A 27165-nucleotide genomic window follows, 5' to 3' on the forward strand; every position below is an offset into this window, starting at 1 on the left:
AGAACGATTTTAGCGAAGTCATTTTTTAGACATTATATTTGTTTCCTGTTGAAGGCTGCAGCATTGTAGAAAAAACTCTAAAGATTTTCCCAGTCAAGATCTCAAAAGTATAATTGAAACATAAATAAATTTAATAAAATTATTGTTTGGCATTTGTAACAAAACTTTATACGACCGGGTACGTTCAATCGAGAACAAATGTGTTTTTTTGTGATTTTAAAAGTTTTGTTCCCATATTTGAGAGTACAAAAACTAAATTCATTACAAAATACTCAAAAACGACCTCAATGTATCGAAATATTAGTGATTTTCACAAAACTCTTTCGAGCATCATTTTCTAACCGTCACATTGACACGGCCGAAAAAGCATCATGGCGGTGCAGAACGCATCATTTGGCTACCTGTCCTTTCTCGGCTACCTTCGGCACGCAGACGGTGGAATTTATTGTAGCTCGCAAAAACCCACAAGAGGCAGAAGCATCAGCACCACGAGAGCAGGAAAGCAAGAACACTGACCGCAGGAGAAAAAGGCTTTTTTCACGGCTACCGTCGCTACCTCGCCGCTTTTAGTTTGCCTGTGGCTGTTTAATTTTTCATCACCAAACACGGCACCGCTTATACTACCCGTGTTACGTACGCGTGTATGTGCAGGGTGTTGTAAAGCGGCATCATCATCATCACCATCACCATCGTCTTCGCAGTGTAGGCGGCTCGCGGAAACACAAATTTTCCATTTCCATCGCTCTGTTCCGACGACACAGCGCGTTACGTTTTGTGTGCGGTGAAACGAACGGTGGAAAATGAAGTGAACGTAGTGGCAGCAGCAGTGTGCCCGTTTTCCCTTTACCCATCGTGTACGTCTACGAACACACATTTCGGTTCTGTCGCCTAACATTCACGGGGTGTGTGCGGCGGGTGCAGCGCAGAAGAAGTCTCGATTTTGTACATCGCCCCTGCCCTACCTGCCTGGGTCGTTCCGTAGTCGCGCGAGCCCAAGCGCGGGGCATGGTTTTGGTCGAGCGAAAGAAAATGTCGGCAAATCGTCATCCCGTCGTCATCGTTCACTGACGGTACCGCAGAGATACCTGGAGCGGGCCCTGGGAGCGGTGCGTCATTCGTCCATTCGTCGCTGCGTGCGTGTTGTGTGTGTGAGTGTTGATCCGCGGAGCATTGTGCTGCTCGGACAGGTCGCTCCCCTGCTTGCCGAGAACCGTCGATTCCGTGTGGGATTTACGTACCGAAATTAGGGGGCGCGCGCGTGAGTGTGTGTGGTGCGCCAAGTAGTCTTCTTCCTGTTCCGTTCCAATCCTAACTCCACTTCCTCCTCACCTAGGGCCACACGGGCTTCGAGGCGGCGGTGTTGTTGTTGTTGTCGTCGAATTGCTTTGTTACATCGCAGTCACCGGAGAGAAAGCGGGGTACGATGGGGCGGATTGCCAGCTAGTGCAAAGTTGTGCTTCATCATTCGGTGTCACACACAGAAAGTAGCCGCTGCCGTGTGCTTAAGAGTGTGTGTGTGTGTGTGTGTGGGCCGTAGAATCGTGTGTGGGTCGTGTGTGTGGGCTGGACGGGTTGGCTTTTTGAGTGGTACACTGTGGCCGTAGATTGGGATTTCGTGTGTGTTTGTTCCGCGTGTCTCTCGAGCAACAAAACAACGATCATCGAGTGTTGAAAGTGTGTGCGTGTGTGAGATTGTTACAAGCATTTTACGATAGTGCTAGTGCGTGCCTGTGTGTGTGTGTGTGTGTTTGAATGTGCACGCCCGATCACCAGGTGGGAGGTGAAGAATTCAGTGTGTTTTGCTAAAATATCGGCAAAGAAAGGAAAATAGGGAAAGAAAGAAAGAAAAAAAGGCACAACAGCAACAAACGCACACACACACCACCAAAGGTCGTGTAAAACAAAGCAGTACACGGTGGAATGCAAAACGTCAGTCCACTGTGTGTGGCAATAGTAGCAGCAACAAGCAGCAACAGCACGACATTGTTTAAAGTGTCCCACTCGGGTAGCGGAAACCCCTTAGCAAACGCGTGAATTCACACAGTGAAGGCATTTAAATACCCGTCTGGAGGCGCTTTCTTTCTTTGTGGTGTACTGCTACGGGAGAATCGCCAAAAAAACAACAACGGAAAGAGTGATTCGCGGATTGTCACGGCGAGCCCAAGCGCAGCTGCCAAAGTCTACGTCGAAAGACGGGAAAGCCCCCTTCGGTTTCCCGGTGTGCATCAGTGCGTGCGTGCGTGCGTGTGTGAGAAGGGAAAACACGGTCATATTGTGATCATAATAGGTGACAGCAAAGTAAACGCGCGGCCACGATGAGTAGCGGCAACAGCACAACGAACAACGATGTTAGCAGCAGCGGGGGTGTGGGCGGCAGTGGTGGAAGCAGCGGGAGCAGCATCGAAGCCGAATACAACGAAATCGTATCCCGGAGAGGTTGGCCAATGGTGTTCCAGGTAGGTCGGTCGGTTGGTCGGTTGGTTGATTTGGCTGCCTGGCTTGCTTGGATGGTTTTGTTTTCTGTTTTCCGTTCCGAGCCTGAATGCTCGTTTCTTTGCTGGCGTACCTCTTGTTGCACTTTTTTTTTTGTTCTACAGCCCACCAGGAATGTGATTGCCGAACACAAACATATATACCGGTACCGCGCGGCTTGGTGTAGGGGAGCAATTGGACTTCGGGGTCTTTTTATTACATTTTTTTTCTTTACAGTTGCGCTTTACTTTTATTTTTGGCTACCCCATTTTTTTCTCGTACCAAGTGGTCGCGACTCCGCGAAGTTGTGTCGATCGGTTCCCGGAATGGGTGTAAATGAGAGTGTTGGCCCCGGTTGGCTTAGGTCATGTGCTCTGTGCGCTGTTCGCTGTTCTTCTCTCGTTAAGCTTCCTCGCTTGACGCAAAAAGCGGACGGGTGTGGTGGGCAAGCGAGCACGGGGGAAATTTACAATTTGTCTTTTCCCGGTACTCGAAAGATCGGGTTTTACGGAAAAAGGATGAACATAACAAAAATTAAAAAAAGAGAAAAGTTTAGCCTTCCCAGCTTCCGGTTTCGTGAGTGGGAAAGAATGTATGGTGATGATTTTGCGGTACGCAGAATATGCCCAATTTCGTGGAAATCTCTAGGGGCTTTTATGCCATGATGTAAATTTGGCGCTCTGGCATCTCTCTCACTCTCCCTCTCCCTCTCTTTCTCTATCACTGCCGTTGTAGTAACTGTGGTTTTATTTCAAACGCTTCGCAGAAGGTGGTTTGTTATCATTAATGTTGCCTACCCTCAATCCCACACCCTCATCCCGCTCCTCCCTGCCCCTTCTAACGGAAAGAGCACGTACATTTACTACGGTTGGATTATGTTAAAATGAAGTGTCTTGTAGTTTGTGTTGCGATGTTTGTTCACAAATTTTGTTCGATGCAAACGATATGGGCGGGGCGGGGAATACCCCACTGCACCGACATGTGGGCTAAATATGTTTTGCCAAGCTATGATGGTAAATAAATATTTAAACGAAAAATGCTATAACACACGTGTGTACATTGGCAGTGCACGAGTGTTACAGCCAATGCAACGGTAAAGTGCATGTTCCCAGAAAATATAGTTTTTTTTAAATGCAACAATATCATGTTACCACAATGTTTTTTTCTTCTTTTTTTGTTTTGTGCTAGAACAGCGGTCGTCAAACTTTTGAGGTAAAGAGCCAAATTTAATAAATGTTTGAGAGCTGCGGGCCAGGAAAAGGCGGTTTATTTTCGTTTGTTTTGCACTTAAGATTTTATATTTTTAAATTTTAGATATAAAATATTTAATTAAAGATGCAAAGCCATCCTCCTCGCAAGAGCGTGAGTCAAAACTAGAAGGCAAGAGATTATTGAAACAAATGTACATTTAGTTGCTATTAAGTAATGTCATGTCAGACAAATTGATAACCGATTTCTTATGAAAAAGCTCTTTGACATTCGTTGTAAAATGTAACAGTAACATAAAAAAGAACGATCAGGTTTTTTTTTTTAAATATTCGTTCCTGTTCTTAAATAGTTCACTCATTGCGTTTAGAAACAATGTTAAATACTGGAACATACTGGTAAGTTACCGTTAATTTCGGCCATAATGATTAGTATGTTAATCCATGTTACGATACTCAAAGATGGTAGAGTTCGAGACGGAATGACATGTCAAACTGAAAGACGTTCAGTAATTTGTATAGACAAAATAAAACAGGACAAAATTAGCATGCGGGGTAAAGTGGACACTCTTTATTTAAGCATTATTTCACGGCAAACATAAATTCCAAGGCTCAAAGTGTATTCATTAGAGTGTTCTATGAATACCATAATAATTTTAAAATCTATAATCTGTTAAAAAATCAAAATATCATTATTATTTATAATTCAATTTGCTTTAAATATCAAATAACGAAGAAATATTACAACATAAGATTTATTAGCATATTGATGTAATTTTTGTTGCTTCGCAAAAAAGCTTAAATAAGCGATGTCACAGAGGTATGTGGGGCTAAAATGTCACGTTTGAGGCTAAAAGGACAGCTTTAGACATATGGCGCTTGGCGAGGCTATGCTGCAATTTCAATCCATAGATGTAAGAATAATGTAAGAATAATTGTGTTTTGAGGCGAATTCAAAGGAATATTTAGTAAACTGCTTAGCATGCCCATTTTGCTCGCTTTCTCTTACGAATAGCTTCTTCCCATCTTTCAAAATCAGGCAAATCCTATCGCGTGCCGGGTTTAATGTTGAGGCGGGCCGGACTTTGCCGACCGCTGACCTAGCGAGCATACAAGCGCAACAACAGTCGTATATTTGAAATGTCCAAACAATGTGCGCCAGCAGTAATTTATCTGTTTTCGGGGAAATCAGACAAGAGCGCTTTAATTGGAGGTTTTTCTTGTAAATACCAAAACAAAAAAATAATACATTAATTGCCGGTATTAAACTTTAAAGGTTAGCTAAGAAGTGGGACAACATGTAGTGTGATAATTTTGACAAATAAGGTCTTTTCGCAAGTTTCTATGACACTGGATCGCTCTTTTGTTCTATTTTGTCACAAAGTTTGGCAGAATCTTGCTGTTGAGAGTCGTGAAAGTGTGCTTCAAGAGTGATAAAAGCAAATAACCTTTTACAAACGCTCCAGTTGTAATGTGGGATCATATCCTCTTCACTTACTTATTATTTGTTTTTTAGAACTTCAAAACATAGATGACACTCCAAAAGTACTATGAATCTAAAACCTGATATGGTATTACAGGGTATTAGAAATGTATTATTTTCAATTATTACACTACGAATTGCAACATTTCATTTGTTGTTTGTACTGCTGTATTGCACAGTCAACCCATAGATCAGCAGTAAATGTGACCGTCGTGCTTCGGTTTCTCGCACAAAAACATTCAATAAGCAACAAATAGCAAAATAGCAGGACATGCGATCGATCCAATAGCAACAAATGAAGTAATAGAAAGGTAGAATTGCTCTATCCGGTACTTGTTGATTAGTCTGATGCGGGCCATTTTTTAGATTACTTGTCATCCTCCTTCAAGATGAATCATTTTCGCTTTCATCTTTTAGTCACCACTTAAATTGTCTCTCTTCCGGGAATATTGTTTTTTCTTTCACTCTGTCCACTCATTTGCAACGCTTTCACATTTTGTGTATTACGTTGCGTTTTCCGAACGAGATTTAACACTGTTTCTTCTAATGGACAAAGTTCCAGCTTTGAGTGCTGCTTTTGGTGATCTTCTGAAATTTCGCTTTCCTTGTTGATCATACTCCTGCTAGTATGTGATTTAGCGTACTTCCTGGTAAGAATGTTTCCCTATTTTCCCCTCCATCGCAACAGCTACCCAATTCCTGTTACTGTCCAGGCGGCGTATCTAATCGTGCGATACTTTTTTGTTGTCTTATATAATATATATAGCTTATGTAAGGTTTTCGCTTCCATCATATCGCTGGCGATAGAATTCCTGGGAAAAAGGACACACCCTAGCCTTGGTGGAGCCACCAATCTCCAGCAACGTGCTACATTCCGGTGTTAATCAGAGTTGGTGTGTGTGGTTGGTGATGTTTTATCTTTCCTGCTAAAACATATTACGCTGCTTCTTCTCCACGATGAACGTGGAGTCAACGATCGTTTAGTGATTTTTAATGCCTTCCCGGAACTGTTATCAGAGACGGTGTGTCGCCCTGGTTTTCGAATGTTTGTTACGTGTGTGTCCCCATTCCTCTCGCACTTATTTCAGCGCCCTTTGCTACCCTTTCACCTGCACTTTTTATACCCGTGCAAGTGCAAACGAAGTGCAGTATTAGTAGCATATACCCTACTCGATATTGATAACCTTTCGTCGGTATCGGTGGAAAGTGCAACCCAGTTTAGCACTCAGCAATTTGTACACACACTCGCACGCCTGTTTTTGCAGGGGGAAAAAATCGATCCATCCGCGCATCGTCGTAGCACAAGCGCGTCTAATCGATTGCGAGAGTTCTAGCAACGCCGGGGAAAACCATTGATCCATTTTGGGAAACGTAATAAACAGCAAAAAAACACACACACACACACACATTCATTGCTCCTGATTGCCAGTCCTCCGCGTCGATTTTCGATACGCGTGTATCAAATTTCCTGGGATCACAGAACGGAATCACTTTTGGGAGGTTTAAATTTATCAGTTTGTTGCTATATACCCCCCTCCCCCCGCCCTTCTTTCATCTCTGTCCATGAGGCGCGTGTGGGGACGACGTTTGCCAGTCGCCTTCGTCGTCGTTGTCTCTGTTATCCATTCGCTGGACGGCAGGCGTACACACATCATTCGTCTGTCATAAATCGATGCAGACGCTGCGTCTGGGGCGATGACGGCAGTTTCTCATTTACGAAGTGCACTTTTGTTCTTTACTTCAGCGGATCGACACAACGCCCCCCGCCCCCCCCCCCCCCACCCTATGCACCCCTCCGAGTAATCTAGAGCACTAACCGCGGAGAATGCAGCAAATGAACTCTGACGGGCCTTTGTGTCTCTTCTGCGCGGTGCGGTGCTTCCCTTTCTTCCTTACTCATTGTTGCATACAACCCGCGCACATACACATAGACACTTTGGGCGCGTATCGATCGCGTGTTTGGTGGGGTGGTGGAGCAGGGTTGGGATGTTTGTGTCGCGGTAGGAAGAAAGGCGACGTATGTTCCCGATGATGTGTGTCCTTCACCTGCTTACTTTGTATTTACACTTCCACGAACTGCTGGCCGGTGGGGGTTGATCGCGCGCGCTGACGGGGGTTTTTTTTTTGTGTGTAATCTTGTTTAATTTGTATCAATATTTCGATCATTCCGCGTATCACGTGCAGAGAGATGGCCGAGGGTGAGGGATGTTGTCGTGTTAGGGAAGGGTTTAATGGCGAAAAAACGCATGATAAATATTTGCGCGTGTGTGTGTGTGTGTGTGTGTGTGTGTGTGTGTGTGTGTGTGTGTGTGTGTGTGTGTGTGTGTGTGTGTGTGTGTGTGTGTGTGTGTGTGTGTGTGTGTGTGTGTGTGTGTGTGTGTGTGTGTGTGTGTGTGTCTATTACAGGAAAATGGTACAGTGTGTTTCACAAAAAGTAACTCAAAATTTGACGAGAACAAACAATGATGCTTGCCATCATTGATATGATTTGTGAACGATGCTGAAACATAAGCTTCCTTTTTTGTTATGATAATATGTTGCTGTTTTAATTGTAGTTTTGCATAAAACACACATTTAGCAGTGATGTGTCGAAACGGGTGTTTGCTAAATTTGAGGGGTGAAACATACCAAGGGGTAAAAAATGTCAGAAGGGTGTTTTGATCGATAAATTGGGTTTTATTAATGTTAACATATTGCAAGCCAGTTGCAAATAAATTGAATTAGATGTAATGAGGCCCTTTCTGACCAACGATCGATGATGATCGATAGTTTGCGATGAACTTGATGAACAAAAATGAACTTCAGTTATATGTTTAACATGACCCAGGAAACAAAAATTTCATGAAATGACTAAAAAATGATCCAAAACGAACTATAATGACGCTGAAATGAACAAAAATGAATTTCAACGGTCCTCCGGAGTCCAAATTTTGGCTAAAAATGAACCAAAAACCTGTTCATCGGTGAATCATTGCACAGAATGAGCTATCGGTCGTCATCGATCGGTCATTGGAAACTGCCTCGATATTTAGACAATCTTACGTAAAAGCTGTCTCATTTTGAAATCGATTCTAGCTGTTGTATTATCAGCTTTAGTTTTCTTTTTAATTTTAAGCATCTCCGAGTAGCCTCGTAGTCAAAGGAAATCAAATTATATAAGCCATTGGTCAATCACGAAATTATAACAACGTAAAAAATACGAAGCAAGTTACTAAGCAACTGAGCAGTATGATATCGGATGATTATCATTATCGTTATTTCCATTTAAATCTATGTTGTGTAAAAATATCAATCAATAATCACGCTCCTGAGGAAATTCCCACTTTTTGTCGGGTAAAACCGAAACGGTTCGATATCGGGTAAAACCCCAAAAAAGAACCTGGAATACTGGGAAGTTATATATTTTACACCTATAGGAATATTTACTAAATGATGCAGCACGTTTGTTGTATAGGAGGTTTATTTCATCATAATTTAAGACACGATTGATTTATTTATTTTTTTCTCTTTGAATTATAAGTAAATCAATCAAGAGAGTCAAATTTCAAGCTTTTTTAGACACCTTGGGACACTGCCTTGTTATTTGGTAATTTTTACAATATTGGTGAACAATAAATGTGATAAATAAGGTAATCCAATCCGAATTATTCAAATTCACATAAATTTAACAAGCAAACTGAATTGTAGGAACGGACATATCAAATTAGGATTTAGAAAAAAAGAGGATTATTTCTTCGTTTTATTCAAATTTCATTATTACATCACTTGATCTGATCGCCTTGTATTTATTCTTGAAAACAATATAACTTGCACTGTGTGTTTTTCATTAAAGAAAACAAACTAAAGCAGTAAAACGTTCTTTTTGGAAAAAAATGCTATAAAGATAATTCTGTTTTGTTGCTGAAATACTACCTCGTTAGAGAGAAGGCTTGTACACACACAATACCTAATACAATACTTAAGAACTTGTAAAAGCACTCATTAGCTCTTCAGTAGATATTTATTGTTTAATTTACATGTTTGACTTTGCTGTGTTGCGTTTGCTTGAGTTTTTTTTAACAACTTTTTAAGCGGTTTGAGTTATACATACTACTAGTTCGCTTAAGTCTTTGCTAGTTATGTATACCACGCGTTTGCTATTCAAGTTTGCTGGGGTAAATCGTATAGGTAATAACCGAAAAAATAAATAAATAAATAGCTGTTCAAATCGTTTGCTGAATTCATTGCTCTGTATGATTGCATTTTTTAAACCATCATTCAATAAAAGCAAATCGCCCAAGGTTGAGCGTTCATTTTCACGGAATAAAAGAAAGGTAAATACGTACTTCGCTGTAAAACGAGGTTTAATAACACCAGCATATGTCTGCGTTCGGGCCTGCTACTTGCCACCGATAGGATTTACGCTCTCTGTTTCCCCTTGTTTCGCGGCCCTGTTTCCTCCCCATTCCCGGGCGGGCGGTGTCTTCCCATTTTTTTTTTCATGTGCACCTTCCGTCGGTGTGTGCGTGAGACAAAGTTCCCTGAAGCGCACAATTTCGAGGAAATAATTAAATTAGCAAGCAGAACGAAGCAGAGAAACGCAAAAATTGACTCACGCAGTCATGTAAGGGGGTGGGCGGCTGCACGGGGGTGTTACAGGCTGAGCCGGGAAAGGGGATGTTTCAGCTTGCCCCAGTGTGAGCTCAGTTCCGCCGCAAAGTGGCCACAGGCACACACCTTCAGTCCATCGGTTGAAGAATGTTGTGCCTCCATCCTCCCTCCCCCTACCCCCTTACGCACACTATACTCTGCGCCGTGGCGTGGTGCGGTGTGTGTATGATCGATGTTTAATGACCGTTTGGGAGTTGCTGCTGCTGCTGCTGCTGCCGTTGTTGTGAGCTGAAGAAGCCAGGGTGTGGGGCAGGTTCGTGGGCGACGGGACGTCCCAGGTTCCACTCCGAAGAAAGGTTGACGTTTAGATGTCAACAGCACACACACATTGTATGACGTCGATGGTGTGTTGTACGCTGTTACCGAAATTGTGCGCTTTTTTTCGCCTTTCCTTCTCCTTCTTCTGTGTTTATGCTTGTGATGAGCGATTTTCCACTTTGTTTACGTAATACATCAAGTGCGTTAACAGCACAAAGAGGCACTGTTTCGCTTTTTCTACCGACTAAGCATCCCCCCCATGGGCCATGTTCGCCCGGCTGATAATAGAACAGAAAGAATACAGAGAATGCGTGGTTTTGGCACGAAAATTATTAGAAGTCGATTCGTGCGAATTTTTGAACATTATTTTCACAAGTGTATGTTAATGTTAATGCTGCTGCTGAACACGTAACAACACAGGCCGTTGCTTCCATCACTTTCCTGATCCTGTTTAATTTAATCCGTATTTTGTCTTCTGTTTCTAGATGCGTTTGAAATTTGTTTCCTTGCGCATGCTTGACATCGGTGCCACTATTTTACGATTATATCCCGGAAAGTTACGCATAGAACATAGAATCTCTCCAGTATGTTTGCGCACTTCATTGTTTGCATCTGCTGGCGTTAATGATTCAATCACAACCCAGCAGAGACAACACGACACACCGGCGTGTGGACGAAGGAGATTAGAAGTTTAACGTGTTTATCCCATAGGTGTTTACACTACTGCCCGCTCCGACTGGGGGCCCTCTGACGGAACGTGTAGTTTCATAATTTTCAGAAGAAAACTGTCCCCATCTCCTCCTTCACGAACGGCATTCTCCTGCGAAAACCGGCAGTGCTGGGCTCAGTGAGTCAGTGTTGTTTTCGCTCAAAAATTACCACGATGTGTAGTGTGGGACCTTCCTCGGAACGAGGCTTTACAATTCTCGGCACGGCTGATTTTACTATAAAGTTATTCGAGTTATTTACTTCCTACGTCACAGCATGCGTCATTTAACTTTTGCTGTACGTTAGATTGCATCAACATAGGAGATAAACCCTTGGCTGCTGCCGGTGGAATGGGCAAAAACACGTGGGTAACATCCGGGGTTTTTGTCCTATTCGCTTTTCATTCCGTCCCGAGAGATACTACATGTGGAGAATCAGAAATGTTGGAGCACAACACCTACGAATGTTTCTTCGATATCCATTTTAACTTTGCTTTCAATAAGTAAGAGTTGAATTATCGTTAAAACTTTCATCAATGATTACCTGAAGGGACTTTGGAAAAATGTTGATAATTTGTTTTAATTAAAATCAGTAGGCAGAAATTAAAAGAAGAGGGTTTTTTTAAACATTTCAATAAAAAAAATATCCCTGCGAGACATGAATATTTTAAACACGGATCATATAGGCAGATAGTATCAAATTTGAAATTTGGTTTTAATGATTAATTACTCATTAATGGGAACAGTACTTTGCAATTGGTATATTTTAATATATGAAACTCATTGCATGTAATTACACTAGTGTTACACGGGGTCGGTCCATTCTAGGCTTGAACCCATGACGGGCATTTTATTGAGTCGTTCGAGTTGACGACTGTACCACGGGACCGCCCCTATCTTCAGAATGGAAGGTCCGAATTAGCAATAACAAGACACAAGCCTTGATTGTTTCCCCATCGCCTTAAGACATAAACTAGGAATATCGGTCTCTTAGCTTCAGAAGGTGAAATATCTGCGTCTGAAATATCATTGATTATTAACTCCTACAACACTATCACACTAAGGAACTTTCAACACGCATGATCACACTACTGAAGAAACTTTATCCATTGCTAAATCGCCATTCACGACTGTGTACTAAAAACCAAAATTGTTGTATATGAGCAGACTATCTTACCGGAATCCCTGTGTGGCAATGCAGTGCTTACACAAAAACATCCGCAAAGTGCAAGTGGAATGAAATCGTTTTTTTGTTTTGCAACAAATCGCGAATTCCCCACGCTGGATGAGAATATCGGCCTCAGCACCATTTTCCCGGGTGCCATGTTGGTGTCATTGGACACTCATTTCACCTCCAAGGTGTTCATTTTACTGTTTTTTTTATATAATTGAAATAATATAATTTTTTTATATTATTGTTATACCATGACACTCACGAGTAAAATGCTATGCTACAAAAATTTGATTGTTCCGCATTGTATGGGATTAAAAATCCGCGACACATTGAGCTGCAGAAATTATCGAATATCTGCAAAATTTCTAACTACTAAATACTGAACTCGATGGGAATCAAATTATTCTGGGATATGAAAGAAATAGTTATATTGTCAGATAAGCGTGAGCGTCTATCGAATTTTTGGAGGCCGTATATGATACTCGAAGAATTATATAATGAAATTGATACTAAACCTCTAACTGAAATTTTTTATGAAATGACCGAACGGATCAATGAAAAAACCCAACAATCTGAGCTCCTTTTTCTACGGGCTCGTTTTGATGTAAATAATAGTATATAATTTATTTTTCGTTAGGTTAAGCTCGTTTGAGTTACCAAAGGAGAAAAACCTTGTAATGTTTAAACCTAAAGGAAAAAACTAAACTGCCTTCTAACAAATTTGAACCTGGCGTTGAAAAGCGATGACGCTAAATCTCGCAATCTCATGTCTTATGAGGATGTAAAATACTTGTAATAAACTAAATAAAATACAAATAAAATACTACCATTTGCGAAATACCATTGTAATAGCAATGGTGAAAAAATTATAGCGATTTTGATCCCACAGATGCTTTTACAAAATATTTCTATAATAAACATGTTTGCCTATTTGTTAGCAAACTAGTCATTTTTTAAATGTGTCGTTATCTCGAATGGTCTAATAAGCTTTTAGAAGATTGTGTTGAGATAGATTTTGCTTGTTGCGTGGCGTGTGGAATTTTAGGAGTTTTTTATTTATTTATTTATAGTTTTACACGATCATCATGTAGAACAACATGCTAAGAAAGCATAAATAGGGTTATCTGAGACAGTAAATTAGTTTGTTGAAATATCAGCTTGTTTGTTTGATCACTGAGAGATCGTAGTCCTCTTTGTATGCCATAGAGTCCAATTTCCATCATATGAAGTTCACTTCACATAGGAAAGAGTCAGGGAAGTGTCCTACAACTATGAGAACTTCTGGAAAACCCTGTATCTATTTCGATAAGCCTAATTTAATAAGAAAAAATACAAATTTCCCAGTGTTTACGCTTTACTGAAATTATTAATTACTACAGTGTTGTGTAAATTGCTTTCACACTTTCCCGACGAAATAGCTGAGAGCAGTGAGTGAGCATTAAGAAAATGTGAAAACCTATTCCGCCTTAGCCCCATTTTCAGCACAGAAGCAGCGGTGATATGGTGATGATAGCCACGTGGAAAAGGGGGAGTTGAAATTAATTTCCTATCAAAAACACTCCCTTCCTCTTAGTTATCACTGTGCTTGAGTGTGCGATATGTGCAAACAAAAACGATTTTCAGGGACCTCGTTGAAGCGTGCTGAACGAACAAAAAATGATTCAAATGCATTCTTTTCCAGCAGCAGACCTTCCTTCCTCCCTTCCTTCTTTTCTGCTCTTACCTCCTCTCAAGGTGGTTAGATCGTTTACGCCAGTGCAGCAGTGCAGCGGCGAGGAAGTGCGAGCACACTAACTCCATTTCCGAAAAGTCGACCGGATATATGGGCGCGGAATCGGAATGCACAGACGCACCTGTTGCGGGTTGCAGAGCGTATGTTGTTTGTTTGGTTTTGAAATGCAACGCTTCATGAGCGGGTTCTTTTTTTCTTAATCCATTTTTCCTGCTTAACTATCGTTGTTGTCGTTTCTGCGCACAGTACCGTTAGTAGTTTTGCACCGTACGTAGGGAAGGGACTGAGGCAAGAGAAAGAAAGAGAGAGGCAGTCTCATCTATGCTGACGGGAAACGTTGGCCTCGTGATCTGGGGGCCCGGGGTTCGTCACCACGCTAAAATCCGTCCATTGCGGAAGTTTCGGGTTTAAATGGTACGCGTCGCGACGGCGGAGGGGTACGATTTCGCTGGCGATGCAATTATTACATCGTTTTGTTTTATTTATTTACCTTTACGAGGAAGTGGAAGGCACAAATTCCGATCATTAGGGGGGGATATACGGTGGAGCAGGCAGCATTGACAATGCTCGCTAAGGCCGAAATCATGAAGACGGGGGGAGCGTGTCATTTGTAGAATTGTGTGCGATTTGTTGGGCCACAAGTTTTCACAAACAGAAAAATGCAATCATTGTGTATGGATGAGATACAGTTTCTAACTTGCCACAGAGTGCGGAAAGCGTCAAGGATGCGCACGCAGCTTTTACATTAATAAAATTTCAGCTTGATTTACGATTTTTTCTAAACCACAGTTCAATGTTATCGCAAAGTCAGAATGGATGAATTTTAATTTTTTCGAGTTTTTGTCGTTAAAAATGAAGGTCGGCCCAATTATTGTGTTGAATCAATTGAAAATAATTAAAATCAAACCGAACAAAAACAAAGAGTCGATCTGTTGCCATTTTCATTCGGCATGTTTTCTGATACATCAACCGGCATGAACTTGACCGTAGAAAACGAAGATAATTAATTGGCTGGATGTATGAATCATTGGACTGCGACCGAGAAACCCATTCATGCTATTTATTTAACAACTATAGGCTATCATTCAACCTATTTGCATTTCATTGCCAAAAACCAAACCAAGTCTTTGACGAATTGGATGACTTGCTAGCTATCAAAAATGTGTATTGACTCTGGCCCCCTTTTTGCTAATTATTCATTGGGACTGTGGGACTACCAACTGGGTGGAAATATTGTACAAATAAATTCACCTGACCATTATTTTTATTGGTTGAATCAAAAGTTTCTATCAATGAAGTTATCAACTACCATTCGTTGGCACTTGTAACGAATCTTTTGTTGAGGTTCATTCATATGAACCTTCAGCGATGAGAGATTTAAATCTCTAATTGAAACTCTAAAGATTCTTAAATCCATGCAGATTCATCTAGAAAGATTCATGAACCTTTTAAAAATAATCAATCTTTAGAGATTAATGAGTTGCAAGACATTTAATTACCTTATAATAGTTATGAATCTCAGTGTTTTTTCTTTTATCATTTCATTTCGGCGCCTATACAGGTTTTATAGGCTTATTTAGTTCCATCGCAGCAGGAAAGTAAATCCTTCTTACTGAGGACGGTCTATATGAGGCATGATCTCGCGACGGACTTGTTGTTAAGGTGTGCGAGCTGACGACTGCAGATTTTAAGTACTTCTTGCATACATTTATGTACAGATTTATGCAACTTAAGATATTCATGAATCTCTGTAACTGTTATCATGAATGTCTAGTCTCTATAGATCATAAATCTCTAAAGATTCTTGATTTTCATGATGATCTTTAGAGATTCATCAATCTTTAGAAAATCATGAATTATAAAATTAGAGGCACAGATCCATTAATTCATTTTAAAGAATTATTCATGATATCATGATCATGATCAATATCATGATTTTGAATCAGAATTACTCATCTGGAGTACAAGTGTTTGAAATCATGCTGGACAAATTATCATGCTGATCACTGTGCTGTACTATAGAAACCGTCCGTCCATATTAGTGATGGGAGCTGGGAATCGGACCCACCCGATTTCGATTCCGTGTTCGGAATCAGGATTGACTCCAGAATTGAAATTAGCGCCGGCATGAGAATCAGTTCTTAAATCAATATAACAAATTTCAGAAACGGAATTGATCGTTTACAAGTAAATGTGGATTCTTTGCGGTTATCATTACGAAGGAGACAACGGATTTGGGCGAGCTATATCGAGGGATTATATCGACGTGAATCGGGCGTTGCGGGAATGGTGCGTTAGATGCCGAAACCGACTCCGATTTCGAAGCCGATTCTGATTTCGGATCCAATACCGATTCCGAAGCCGATTTCGATTCCGGATTCTGATTCTGATTTCGGAATAGATTCCAAAGCCAATTCTGGAAACAATTCTGGTATCGATTCCGTAGGCGATTCGGAATCGATTACAGAAACCTTCAGGGCTAACCGGAATCGATTCCGACGATGGTTCCATTTTTCCCATCACTAGTCCATATGCATCTTCAACATAAAGATAGCTCAATCAAAAAATCTTAAACATGATGCTCAGTATTAAACTCTAAATTAGTGGTGGGAGCTCGGAATCGGACCTACCCGATTCCGATTCCGTGTTCGGAATCAATTCCGGAGCCGATTTCGATGCTGGAATCGATTCTGATTCCGGAGCCGATTCCGGAGCCGATTCCGGAGCCGATTCCGGAGCCAATTCCGGAGCCGATTCCGGAACCGATTCCGGAGTTGGCTCTGGAGCCGATTCCGGTGTTGATTCCGGAGCGAAATCAGTCCGGGAAATCTCCATGAGAATGGATCTTTTACAAGTAAATTTGGATTTTTGCGGTTATCAATACGTAGTATGATTGGACTCAAATGCCTTTTTTATGGCGATGCCGAAACTGACTCCGTTTGGTAGCCGATTTATGAGCCATTTCCGATTGGAGAGCCGACTTCGATTCCAGAACCGATTCCGGAGTCGATTCCGGAGCCGATTCCGGAGTCGATTCCGGAACCGATTCCTATTCCGGAGCCGATTTCGGAACCAATTCTGGAGCCGATTCCGGAGTCGATTCAGATTCCGGAGCCGATTCCGGAATCGATTCCGGAAACTGATTCCGGACCTACTATCCGGAATCGATTCCGGACCTACTATCCGGAATCGATTCCAGAAAACTGCGGAGCTAGCCGGAATCGATTCCGACAAAAACTTTTTCCCATCACTACTCTAAATACTTGGAAGTAGAAGACTTTTAAAAGTCCTCAAAAATGTTAAAGTGTATGAGGCGCATGAATCTTGAAAAAGTTGCATGACTATCAGAAAAATAGTAATTTCTTCAAATTATACATAATTCATTAACATTGTTTTGGTATTTGGTCATTATTCACTAGTGCTAGCGATTCATTAGACGAGCTTAGTTTTAAATGTTTCTAAATTATGAATATATTCTGTTTAATTTTATTACTAAATATCGTAATGCAGTTTCGTCGATCCTTTGTGTTTTGTTTACGTGTTGTTTCAAGAAGAAGCCGGTCTAGTCCACACTGCTGGATTCCTGCCTCAGATAGCTTTAAAAATGTAATCACTGTACTAAAATAATGTTGTGTTCTACTTCCCCTTATCAAAAGCTAGCTGCAATAAATACACCTTAATTAAATATAATCTATTTTCTATTTAAAAAAACGCCAAAGGATTGCAGATTTGCTGCTGATCCGTAGCAATTACGCTTATTAACACCCCTTTAATTGAATGAATTCGTTTAATTGCTCTGGTTTTAAATTGTATTTTATTGGGTTAACAACATGCAAAATACAGCCACAACACCTATTTAACACCGTCCGATGATTGAATTGTCTGCTTCGATGACTTTTGTACCATTTGCGTCGGATCAGTTCCATTCCGCTGTTTGCACAATTCTCGGGAAATTGTTTACGGGAAGGCAAAACAGATAAAATGCAATAGCAAAACCACACGCGAATACCAATCGTGATCTGATAGATGAAGTTTGACATTTTTGCATCGCTTCCCGCGATTCCCACACTCCACCTACCTGTCGCGCCAGCTTTCCACCTTTACTGCGTGCGTATGTGTTGTTACCACAAACACGGCAAAGCGCGGGGCAAAACTAAACTAATTAACCTGGCGCCAAGTTGTGAAATTCCTTTTCCACGGAATTTCCACAAATAATAACATTCGTATCATTTGCGTATGGTTGGCGTGCGCTTGCCCCTGTGTAGATTGTTATTTTAAATTTGTGTATCGTCACCATCGTTCACCACAATTGTCAAGTGTTGTGGTGAAGCTTTTGGTATCGAACAATACATCTCCTCTTCCAATCCCAATGTTTTTAATTTATAGTTTCTGTTTGTGTTGTTCGTGTTCGCAGTTATAATTGAAAAGTCAAACAATTCGCTTTTCCCCTGGTCTGGTGTAATGTTTTGAACCGCTGTGGTATTTTTATCTCATACTTGTTGGCGAGTGCAACAAAATCGATAGATAATGATAGCAGCAAAACGATTCATGGCCCCCTTTTTTGCCCCCAATTATATAATCCCAAATTCATAAGAATTCAGTTCCATTTGGATTGGCGCTTGTTGGTGCGCAATGCGATGTTGGGTCAAATTGCAACCAAGTGCCCGATTTTTGCTCTTTTCGCAGAAAGCTAACTTTATTTACATTCCGCTCGTATCGATCTATCAATCGCTTGTGCACTATTTGACAGCTTCGTTATGTTTGTTCTATATTCATTTTTTTGATTATATTTTTTGTTTGTCGGTTGTTTGATATAACATCTAGTAATTGCTGTATTTCTTTACAATCTCTTCCCCTACACTTGAAGGATATTCGCGAAAGGAGCGACATTCAGGCGCGGGCGAAAAAGTTTTCCACCGACGAGTCCAAAAAGCTGGAAAACCGGCGACTGAATCGATACCGGGACGTGCTACCGTACGATCATTCCCGAGTGGCCCTGAAACGTGGCGAAGGCGACTACATCAATGCGAACCTGGTCAAGGTAGGTCTGGTGGGGAGCGAAACTGTTTGCCCTTACAAAACAACGTTCTGTATGGAACAGCGTCTAATCGTTTGCTTTGCCCTTTCAGATGGAACGTGCTGGGCGGAAGTATATCCTGTGCCAGGGACCGCTCCCGCACACGGTCGGGCACTTCTGGATGATGGTGTGGGAGCATGACTCGCGCGCCATCCTGATGTTGAACAAGCTGATCGAACAAACGACCGTCAAATGTCACCAGTACTGGCCGGCCAAGATCGGCGAGAAGCATCGGCTCGAGCTGACGGGCGTTCAGCTATCGGTAGTTCATCTGAAGTGTGTGGAGTATAAGAACTTCTGCAAACGAACGTTTAGGTAAGGGCACATACAGCTGTAGGCCGCTTGGCTGTTAGAAATGGAACAGTTTTGTTAATATAACGAATCGCTTTTCATTCCAACAGACTGACCGACATGGAGTCGGGCAAGAGTCGCGAAGTGATACAGTTTCACTACACGACTTGGCCGGATTTCGGCATCCCGAGCTCGCCGGTAGCGTTCCTGCAGTTTCTGAAGGAGGTGCGCGATTCGGGAACGCTCGACCGGGACGTTGGCCCACCGATTATCCACTGCAGTGCCGGCATCGGGCGTTCGGGAACGTTCTGTTTGGTGGACTGCTGTCTCGTGCTGGTAAGTGTCGGTTGGGTTTGCAGGATTGCGGGAACACATTGATGTGACAGTATGCTAACGTACGATCTCTCTCGATTGTGATGTGCAGGTCGACAAGGAGGGGGAAGATCGAGTGTCCGTTCAAGATGTACTGCTTGAGTTGCGACAGTATCGTATGGGGCTGATTCAAACGCCGGATCAGCTGTACTTCTCGTACCAGGCCATCATCGAAGGCATGAAGCGCATGAATAACTCCGTAAGTACAGCGATGGTCTGCTCGCCCGGTTTGAATTCGGTTGAACCATTTTGTTTAAATTATAATGGCATGCCGCAAATCTCGCTCGTCGCCGTCCCTTTTCCCACAGTCGTTCGAGGAGTTTGAAGAGCTGACCGTTGTGGCCTCGTCCAGCCAGCAGAACAGCGACCAGGAGGATAACGAGGATACGCCACCGCCGCTGCCGCCACCGCGCACCCACTCGCTGACGTCCAAGCCGCTGCCGGTGATTCCGACGAGCGAGAGCGTCCACGAGGACTTCCTGCTCGGCGGCAGCAATGGCGGCGATCGCGACAAGGTGAACAACCTCGTCAATCTGGAAAAGAGCAAGCAATTTGAGATGGGTGACGAAAACCATCACCACCATCATCACAACAATCACCATCATAAGCGAAGCGACGGCAGCAACAACCACCACAACAACCATCATCACCATCCGTACAGTAATCGGCCGTTGCCGCCGATCGTGCGGGACAGCTCGCTGTACAAAGTGAATGAAATGGATAGCGATGGCGGCGGCGGTGGTGGTGGTGGCGTGGGCAGCAGTGGCAGCGACGGCAGCGACTCCAATGCGATGAGCAGCGAGGACGAGCTGATCGAGGAGAACGATAGCGACATCGGCGAGGAAGAGGAGGAGGAGGACGACGATGAGGCAGAGCTGGAGGAGAAGAACCGCGGCACCATTGGCCGAGACGTTCCGTCCGACAACAGTGATAATATTAAAAGCTCGCTGCTGGATGAAAGTAGCAGCAGCACGACAACGGCTACGACGACAACGGCGACGGGAGGAGCCAGCAGCACCACCGCCAGCAGTGGAACGTCCACGGGTCTGTCCACCTCGACGTCGGTGTCCACCTCATCGTCTACGACGGCCAGCGCGATCGGATCGAACAACTCGACGTTGGAGTCGAAGCGGGGCGACTCGAAAGCGGGCGAGGAAGCGTTCAACGCTAACTCGAGCCTTCCGCCGCTGCCGAACGGTGCGCTGGACGATGGTGACGATGCGATCTCCAGCCCGGAGCGCGAATTGTAAGTAAAACAGCAACCGCCCTGATTCTTGTTATGTTTAATTCTATGCAGAATGCAAATCTTCAAAAAATCAGCTGCTTCCTCTTACTCGACGGTTTTCTTTTGTACGTGACATAAAATGCGATGATTTTATTTTTCCTTCTCAACTCCCTTCCGCAGGTCGCCGGGCGCCGAGCTGCGACGCCGCAAGCGCATCGAGCGCCAGTCAGCAATGGAGGAGAAAATACGCGAGATCAAGCGCAAGCGGAAAGAGGTGGAAAGCAAGGGATCGCCGAAAAAGCGCAGGTTATTACTGTTTTCCCTTGCAGCAGGTGTTTGTTTCAGCGTTCTGTGCGTATATCTTTACACCAAGCAGATGTAAATGTGTGTGTGTTGTATCTTGGTGTGTCGAGTGTCGATGCAAACAATGCGTGAAGTGAATGTGTGGAACCCTCCCCCGCAGGCTAGCATTAAGACACAGCATCGAGCAGCAAGGAGACTGGAAGGGATCGTGAAGGTTGCAGAAATGCTGCAAGCAAAAGAGGACACACATGCACGGACCTAGGGCAAGGAAAAATCATTCCTACATGTTAGCGGAGAGAGGCAGAAGTAATCAAAATGACTAACGCAGCAAAACTCAACCCTGTTAGCCCGCTGGCATATTTGGTGTTGATATAGAAAGGGTGGATTGATTGCATACACGCATCTCAATGGCTCAATACGCTGTGCTGGATGGGGAACAGTTTTATAGTGATTTTTTAAATGTTCATTAAATGTACCCAATCGAGATGAAAGTATGTTGTGGAGAATATGTTCGTATTGCTAAATACTGGCACATTGTGATTGTCTGCGCTGGTACCGAAATGCTGATGGTTTTTTTTTTTTCGTTTATGTTGTCTCATCCACACTTTGAACAGGCAGTGGAAATGTCTTTTTCACGAACGGCCAATATATACTAATGTCCCGAACGGTAGGCACGAAGATATCGCCTTGCTGGAGCTATGAAATGAAATGCAGCAAACTATTACAGTTGAAAGCAGAACGCGTACAGTGTGTGTGTGTGCGTTTGATCGTATGTCACGAACCAGCCACATGAAGCAACAGATGATGCTTAACACGTTTAATACGCCAACGCGATTGTTGCGAATGTTAGCGACGTTCCGTTTGCCACGTAAAGCAAGAATCTCTACTTGAAAAAATGCATCACCGTTTCGGCGAGAGTGGCGGTTATTGGCATGCGAAGCATTTTGGTATTTATTGAAGGAAAGTAAGGAGTGAAAAAAAGACGGCAACATCTGCTGACAGACGCACGCGGGGATATTCCTGCTGTAGATCACACGTTACCCGCAGTGTGACGAATGGAAAGATCGATTGATTGTAAATGGTATTAAGGTTTAGTGAAGTAGTATGTTATTTTCCTTCCCTTTTGCCTAGTTTAATTGTCGACTGTACTCACATGCTCCTGGTTATGTTTCATCATTGCCGACCTTAATATATTGTATCGATTCACATATTTTAATCCATTAGCCTGGTTGTTTCACAAGAGTAACAAGCACACAGGGCGCCACTTTGCTCGGTGTCGTGTCAGAGGTACGCACTCGGTGCATCGTGCAAGTGACGAAAAAAGCAGTGACGGACGACTGTCGATATAATGATGAGACGAATTTATAATTAGCAAAGCGAGCGCGATGAAACGTATTCACGCCTTCTTCACGCTATACTATGATATCATTTCATTGTACATGATTTCCACACAATAATATAAATAATACATCCCCCTTGCTGCTGCTGAGCGTAACGTAAGCGGACAAAAGAACTGGACAGAATGGAACGTCAGTGAGACTTTATTAAAGGAATTATTTTTATACGATCCTGTTTCGAGGGAGAGCGAGGACAGCGTGGCTAGAAGTGGTGGTGACCATCTTTCGTGTCCTGTTACAATGCGTTTCTAAGTAGAGTTTTGTTGTTGTTGTTTTGCATGCATGGGGACAGTTGATAGTTTTGGCAAATGGCTAAAGACGAACAGTTAGAACGTAACCCCGTCGTAATGCAGCGCGCAGTGTGCATTGTTGTGAGTGTGTGATTACATTAGCTAGTTTTGTGGTGCAAAGTTTTCCTTTCACTTTTGACAAGGAAAAGATAAATGAACACAATAATTAGAGACGCCACACACACACATACACACCAATTCGATTCGCGCAGTTTGTTTTGCAATTAACTTTAGTCTCTACACTGGGCATAGTTGGACAGAAGTACTAGACTTAGGGTATGCGGTTTGATCCATGCACTAAAGGCACGAGTTATTGCGTTGTGTTTTAATCTTACACTGAATTAATAATTGTTCAGCCCACGATTAGATGTGCGATGTGTGAAGCGAACCTTACTCAAAAACATATATGAAAGCGTGCGGCGCGGGATCGGCATTTGTGAACGATTTTCTGATGATAGTAGAGGATACGAGGGGAGGGTGCAGTTGTATCGAGTATACATATACATGATTACATACACTATATCGTCCATGTTTTTTAGACATATTGAATAGTTTATTTTTTATCCCTTTTCCTGTTTTCTAACAATAACCACCCCGTCTTTTTTATTAGTAGCGGATGAAAATTGTAGGAATGTTTTATAAAATCAGCCACACATACACACCCATACGTATATATATACGCGCGAAGAAAGCCAGGCGGGGAAAGGTGAACGAAGAGGATTTATGAAACATTTTTGCAGTAACAGAGAACAAAACGTAGGCGATCCACAGAAGAAAACATGGCAGTGAACGAGGAAAAGATATGCAAACCCTTATCTAACAGTAATGGATTAGCGAATGGCAGTGCAGAAAGTGCGAAAGTGAGACAAAAACACATACTAGGCAGTATACAGTAGAGATACGTGTCTATTATTTTTGTTTATCCTAGAGGAAAAATTGTATAAAAAAAACATATATGGTGTAATGGTTGTTGCAGAGTTGTTGTTTTGTGTGCGTGTTGGGAGAAAGAAAGTTGCCATTTTTAGCGTTGAGCGTTGATATCATCCGTAGTAGGGAGAGGAGATTTGTGTGAATTTTATCGTTTCCGGTTTCAACAAGCACAAGAAGTGTTGGATCCATACTCCCCCCCACCAAGAACGTACGCAATAACGGAGATACGCAAACAATACGAAAAGCTTAGGCAGACGTCCTCACAGAGCAATGTAAGAAACTACCCACGATCTTTCCCTCCGCCGCCAAGGCTTTAGCTGCGCCGAACGCCGTTATTCATGTTTTATGTTTCTTCTTTTTTCGTTTTAGAATGCCAACGCTCGAAATAACGAAATTTGCGAAACAATAATTGAACCAAGTCCATGCGCGCACGTGTTTGTTGTAAGAGTTTGTGCTTTATACAGCTTTTTCTCTATCTCTCTCCATCAGTATTTTTGGTCGATATTGCGCATATTATTACATGCTAGATAGCGTTTGTTTGTTGGCTGCCTTTTACTTCAATTTGGCCAAGCCATACACCACCATCCCCCCATCTGCTTAATAAATGCTCAACATGTGAGATTAACATTGATCGGATCGAATCGCTTCATAAGGCATATCGTAAAAAAAGAACCTCTAACACCTGGCTGGCTGACTGGCTGGCACGCACCGTTAATGATGATGGACGATGGAGAAGACAGACGGCTTTTGCTATTTTTCCAAGCAACAATTGCAATGTTCTACCGCCCTGAGAACGGCTATGGTGAGTGGTGATACGTTTTCCAATGCTGACACACCCACTACGACAGCAACACATACACACACAAACACAACTCCAGCAAAAATAACAACTTAATCAATACAATGCACTAAAAGCTAAAGGGATCTTAATTGGCAGCTCATACGAGAGAAGAGAGGGTAGATGTTAAGCAGATTTGTTTTTTTTTGTTAAATTATGCATAAAATACAAAAAAAACATCAGTAAAAAAATAACGACAGGAATAGTACTAGTATGCAGTTTCTTTCGGCATCACAAATCCGACAACGATCACGCACCACAAGGAAGAGGGCTTCTTTTACGGCAGTAGAATACTTAAGCTATTTGCACACTATGTACACAAGAATACAGAACACAGGTAGGCGCGTAGTAGAAATGTTTTGTAGAAGTAGTTATGGTTCGTTTTCATATCAATGGTGGCCACTGTTTGAGTGTGTGTGTAATTTATGTTACACGTTTTGTTATTGTTTGAACCGATCGATGTTGTGTAGCTGAAAAACATCATTGTATGCGCTAGTTTGGATGGATGGCAAGGTTTGAGTAGTGTTAAGCAGCAAGGGACAGGTTTGCAGGGCTGGTGTTGTAATGCTTGTGCTTGTTTAAGGGCATTCTTTGGCGCGTTGGTTGCAAACACTCCCTCACACTGAAGCAAAGATACATGCACAGAACAGGAACATAACTATTTGCATGTGTCACATTCTAGATGTTATTTTGGTAGATCAATTTATCGATGTTTCTTGTCTGTTAAATTTTGCTCCATCAGCATAACCATTAACATTTTTCTTACCATTTTTTCATTTCTATCGATTGCAGGAAACAAAAAGAAACAGAGAAATGATATTTGGAAATTCCCTGGAAGGTATACTTTATTTGTCACATTTAAAAGACGATCAGCTATACCCGACACAACAAAACATTACAACATTATCATCTTGTCGTGGGGTGTGTTGGGACATCGCGAAGGCAAGTGCATTCAAAACAATTACTTCAACGCCGGCACGTTGGTGGTGGACGTTTCCTAACACTTGAGAAACGATGTTTCTTCAAGGATAAATCACGTCCGCTGCAAATATCGGATAAATCCGAACAAATATCACCATGTTAACACACACACACAACCGTATACACCTTTACAGAAAGCATACCTATGGAACGACGGGTGTACACCGAAGGCAAAAGACTGCTTTTAGCTACGGTAAACTAGAGTAAGTGAGGGATTTTTTTGCGGGCATGGGGTGGATTCATAATAATTAGCACAAGCAAACACGAATGCATCCGAACGTGTGCGTACAATGTCCCAAGGCGTAAAGAATGTCAATTTTTGTGCAACTAAGGGGGGAGAAGATGCATAATCTACTACTATATGCGTAGTGTTTTGTTTGATTTTTGGACAATCTCGCACAATACATTTACAAAAGAACAAGACAGTGTAGCGAAAGTCGAAACATGCGATCCTGTACACACAAACACCAAACTTTGATGCAATAGTTGACACATTCACTGTACGTACCACTACAAACCATTAAGTTTGGCTACAGTTCCATGCTGCATGCTTGAGGTTATATACTATTAACGATATTGGGTTATTTACTATGGTCGACAAATCGTGATATTCGTACTGGGAATATCTCGTTCTGTGTGTGTCGAGTTTGCGTTAGTTTTCCGATATTTGTTTTGCCAAATTGTTATTACAATCAACAGTTACTCTACAGTACCTTTTGTGGTGTTTGTTAAGTCAGGTTCAGCTGATACGTGTGCGTTATATCAATCAATTTATCTTTGGTCAATTCGTAACAAAACACTGACGACAAAGCTTTCAGTTGTGCATACTTATTGATGTGTTAAAGTTTGTGGTACCCAATATTTACGGGTACACTCACACACACAAACATTTGTATAGGTTATTATCACTAGTGCTCACTATTAATTGCCAAAATGTAACATGCAAACAATGCAAAAGTTCAAACATTGAAAACAAATCGTAATCAACAGTAGACGCAATGGAATTGTATCTCCGTCGCGCGAGGGTGGTAGTAGAAATGGATGGGTAGCGTTTAGAAATCAACAATTGGTGGAACTCCTCCGAAAAGGGGCGTGATGGTAGCAACGCGTTTATAAGATACGTACAACAACATTTATAATAAAACTATTGCTCATAAACTCGTGTGCTGATTATTGATTGCTATATAAACTCGATTGGCCGTTGATGTTGGTGAACCAACGGAACGTCCGCTTCAACGATCGTTTCGTTTCGTCGATCAACCTGCAATAACTGCTTTTCGAAATATTTGAATACGTTTACAGTGCTGCGTTCGGTGGTTGACGTTCCGCAGCATCAGAGTGGCCAGAATCTTTTGACGGTTTTCGGTAGGCATATCAAATTTTTTTCGGTAGTTGTCGGTAGGAGTTTATGATTTTTTTCGGTAGTATTCGGCAGGCTTTGAAATGTTGTTTGGGGTGGTGGGGGGAGGGTGGGGAGGGGGGGGCTTGAGATCGAAGCTAATCTGCCCAAAGAAGGTTCAGCAGTACGAGACAATACATGCTTTATTTAAAGGAGATAGTTTAGATTTGGTACATAGTGGACACATGAGGCCTTTCTGAAGAGTCGATCTCAAAATTGTACTAGGGTATCTAACCCAATGAATAATTGAGATGCACATATGTTTCAGAACGTTGAGGACTCCCTTTTCGGGGCTCCACACGGTGGCTTCCCAAATAACCAAATCGTCCTTAACCCACTGTAAAGCCACTTCAAACCCACGTGGGTTTGTGGTGGTCGATT

At 42.3% G+C, this 27165-nt stretch overlaps 1 protein-coding gene across 2 annotated transcripts; it reads left to right on the forward strand.

The window, feature by feature from the left end:
* Window positions 1-399: 399 nt before the first annotated feature.
* Window positions 400-26543, forward strand: LOC120953222 (tyrosine-protein phosphatase non-receptor type 61F). Of its 2 annotated transcripts, XM_040372984.2 has the most exons (8): window positions 400-2456; window positions 18549-18722; window positions 18811-19073; window positions 19160-19385; window positions 19474-19620; window positions 19730-20667; window positions 20827-20952; window positions 25197-26543. In XM_040372984.2, the coding sequence occupies exons 1-8, from the start codon at window positions 2316-2318 to the stop codon at window positions 25219-25221; spliced, it is 2040 nt and encodes a 679-aa protein (XP_040228918.2). In that variant the 5' UTR covers window positions 400-2315; the 3' UTR covers window positions 25222-26543. The 2 variants fall into 2 exon arrangements, with proteins under 2 accessions (XP_040228918.2, XP_040228917.2); XM_040372983.2 differs by lacking the exon at window positions 25197-26543 and having other exon boundaries at window positions 20827-23600.
* The last annotated feature ends 622 nt before the right edge of the window (window positions 26544-27165 follow it).

Source organism: Anopheles coluzzii, chromosome 2 (genome assembly GCF_943734685.1).
Source record: "Anopheles coluzzii chromosome 2, AcolN3, whole genome shotgun sequence".
Taxonomy (NCBI): domain Eukaryota; kingdom Metazoa; phylum Arthropoda; class Insecta; order Diptera; family Culicidae; genus Anopheles; species Anopheles coluzzii.

Excerpts from the sequence above, each read along its gene's own strand:
- LOC120953222 (XM_040372983.2), top strand. The coding sequence starts at position 2,316 with ATGAGTAGCGGCAACAGCACAACGAACAACGATGTTAGCAGCAGCGGG. Across the intron at positions 18,723-18,810 it reads TCAATGCGAACCTGGTCAAG|ATGGAACGTGCTGGGCGGAA; the intron begins GTAGGTCTGGTG and ends TTGCCCTTTCAG. Across the intron at positions 19,386-19,473 it reads TGGACTGCTGTCTCGTGCTG|GTCGACAAGGAGGGGGAAGA; the intron begins GTAAGTGTCGGT and ends TGTGATGTGCAG.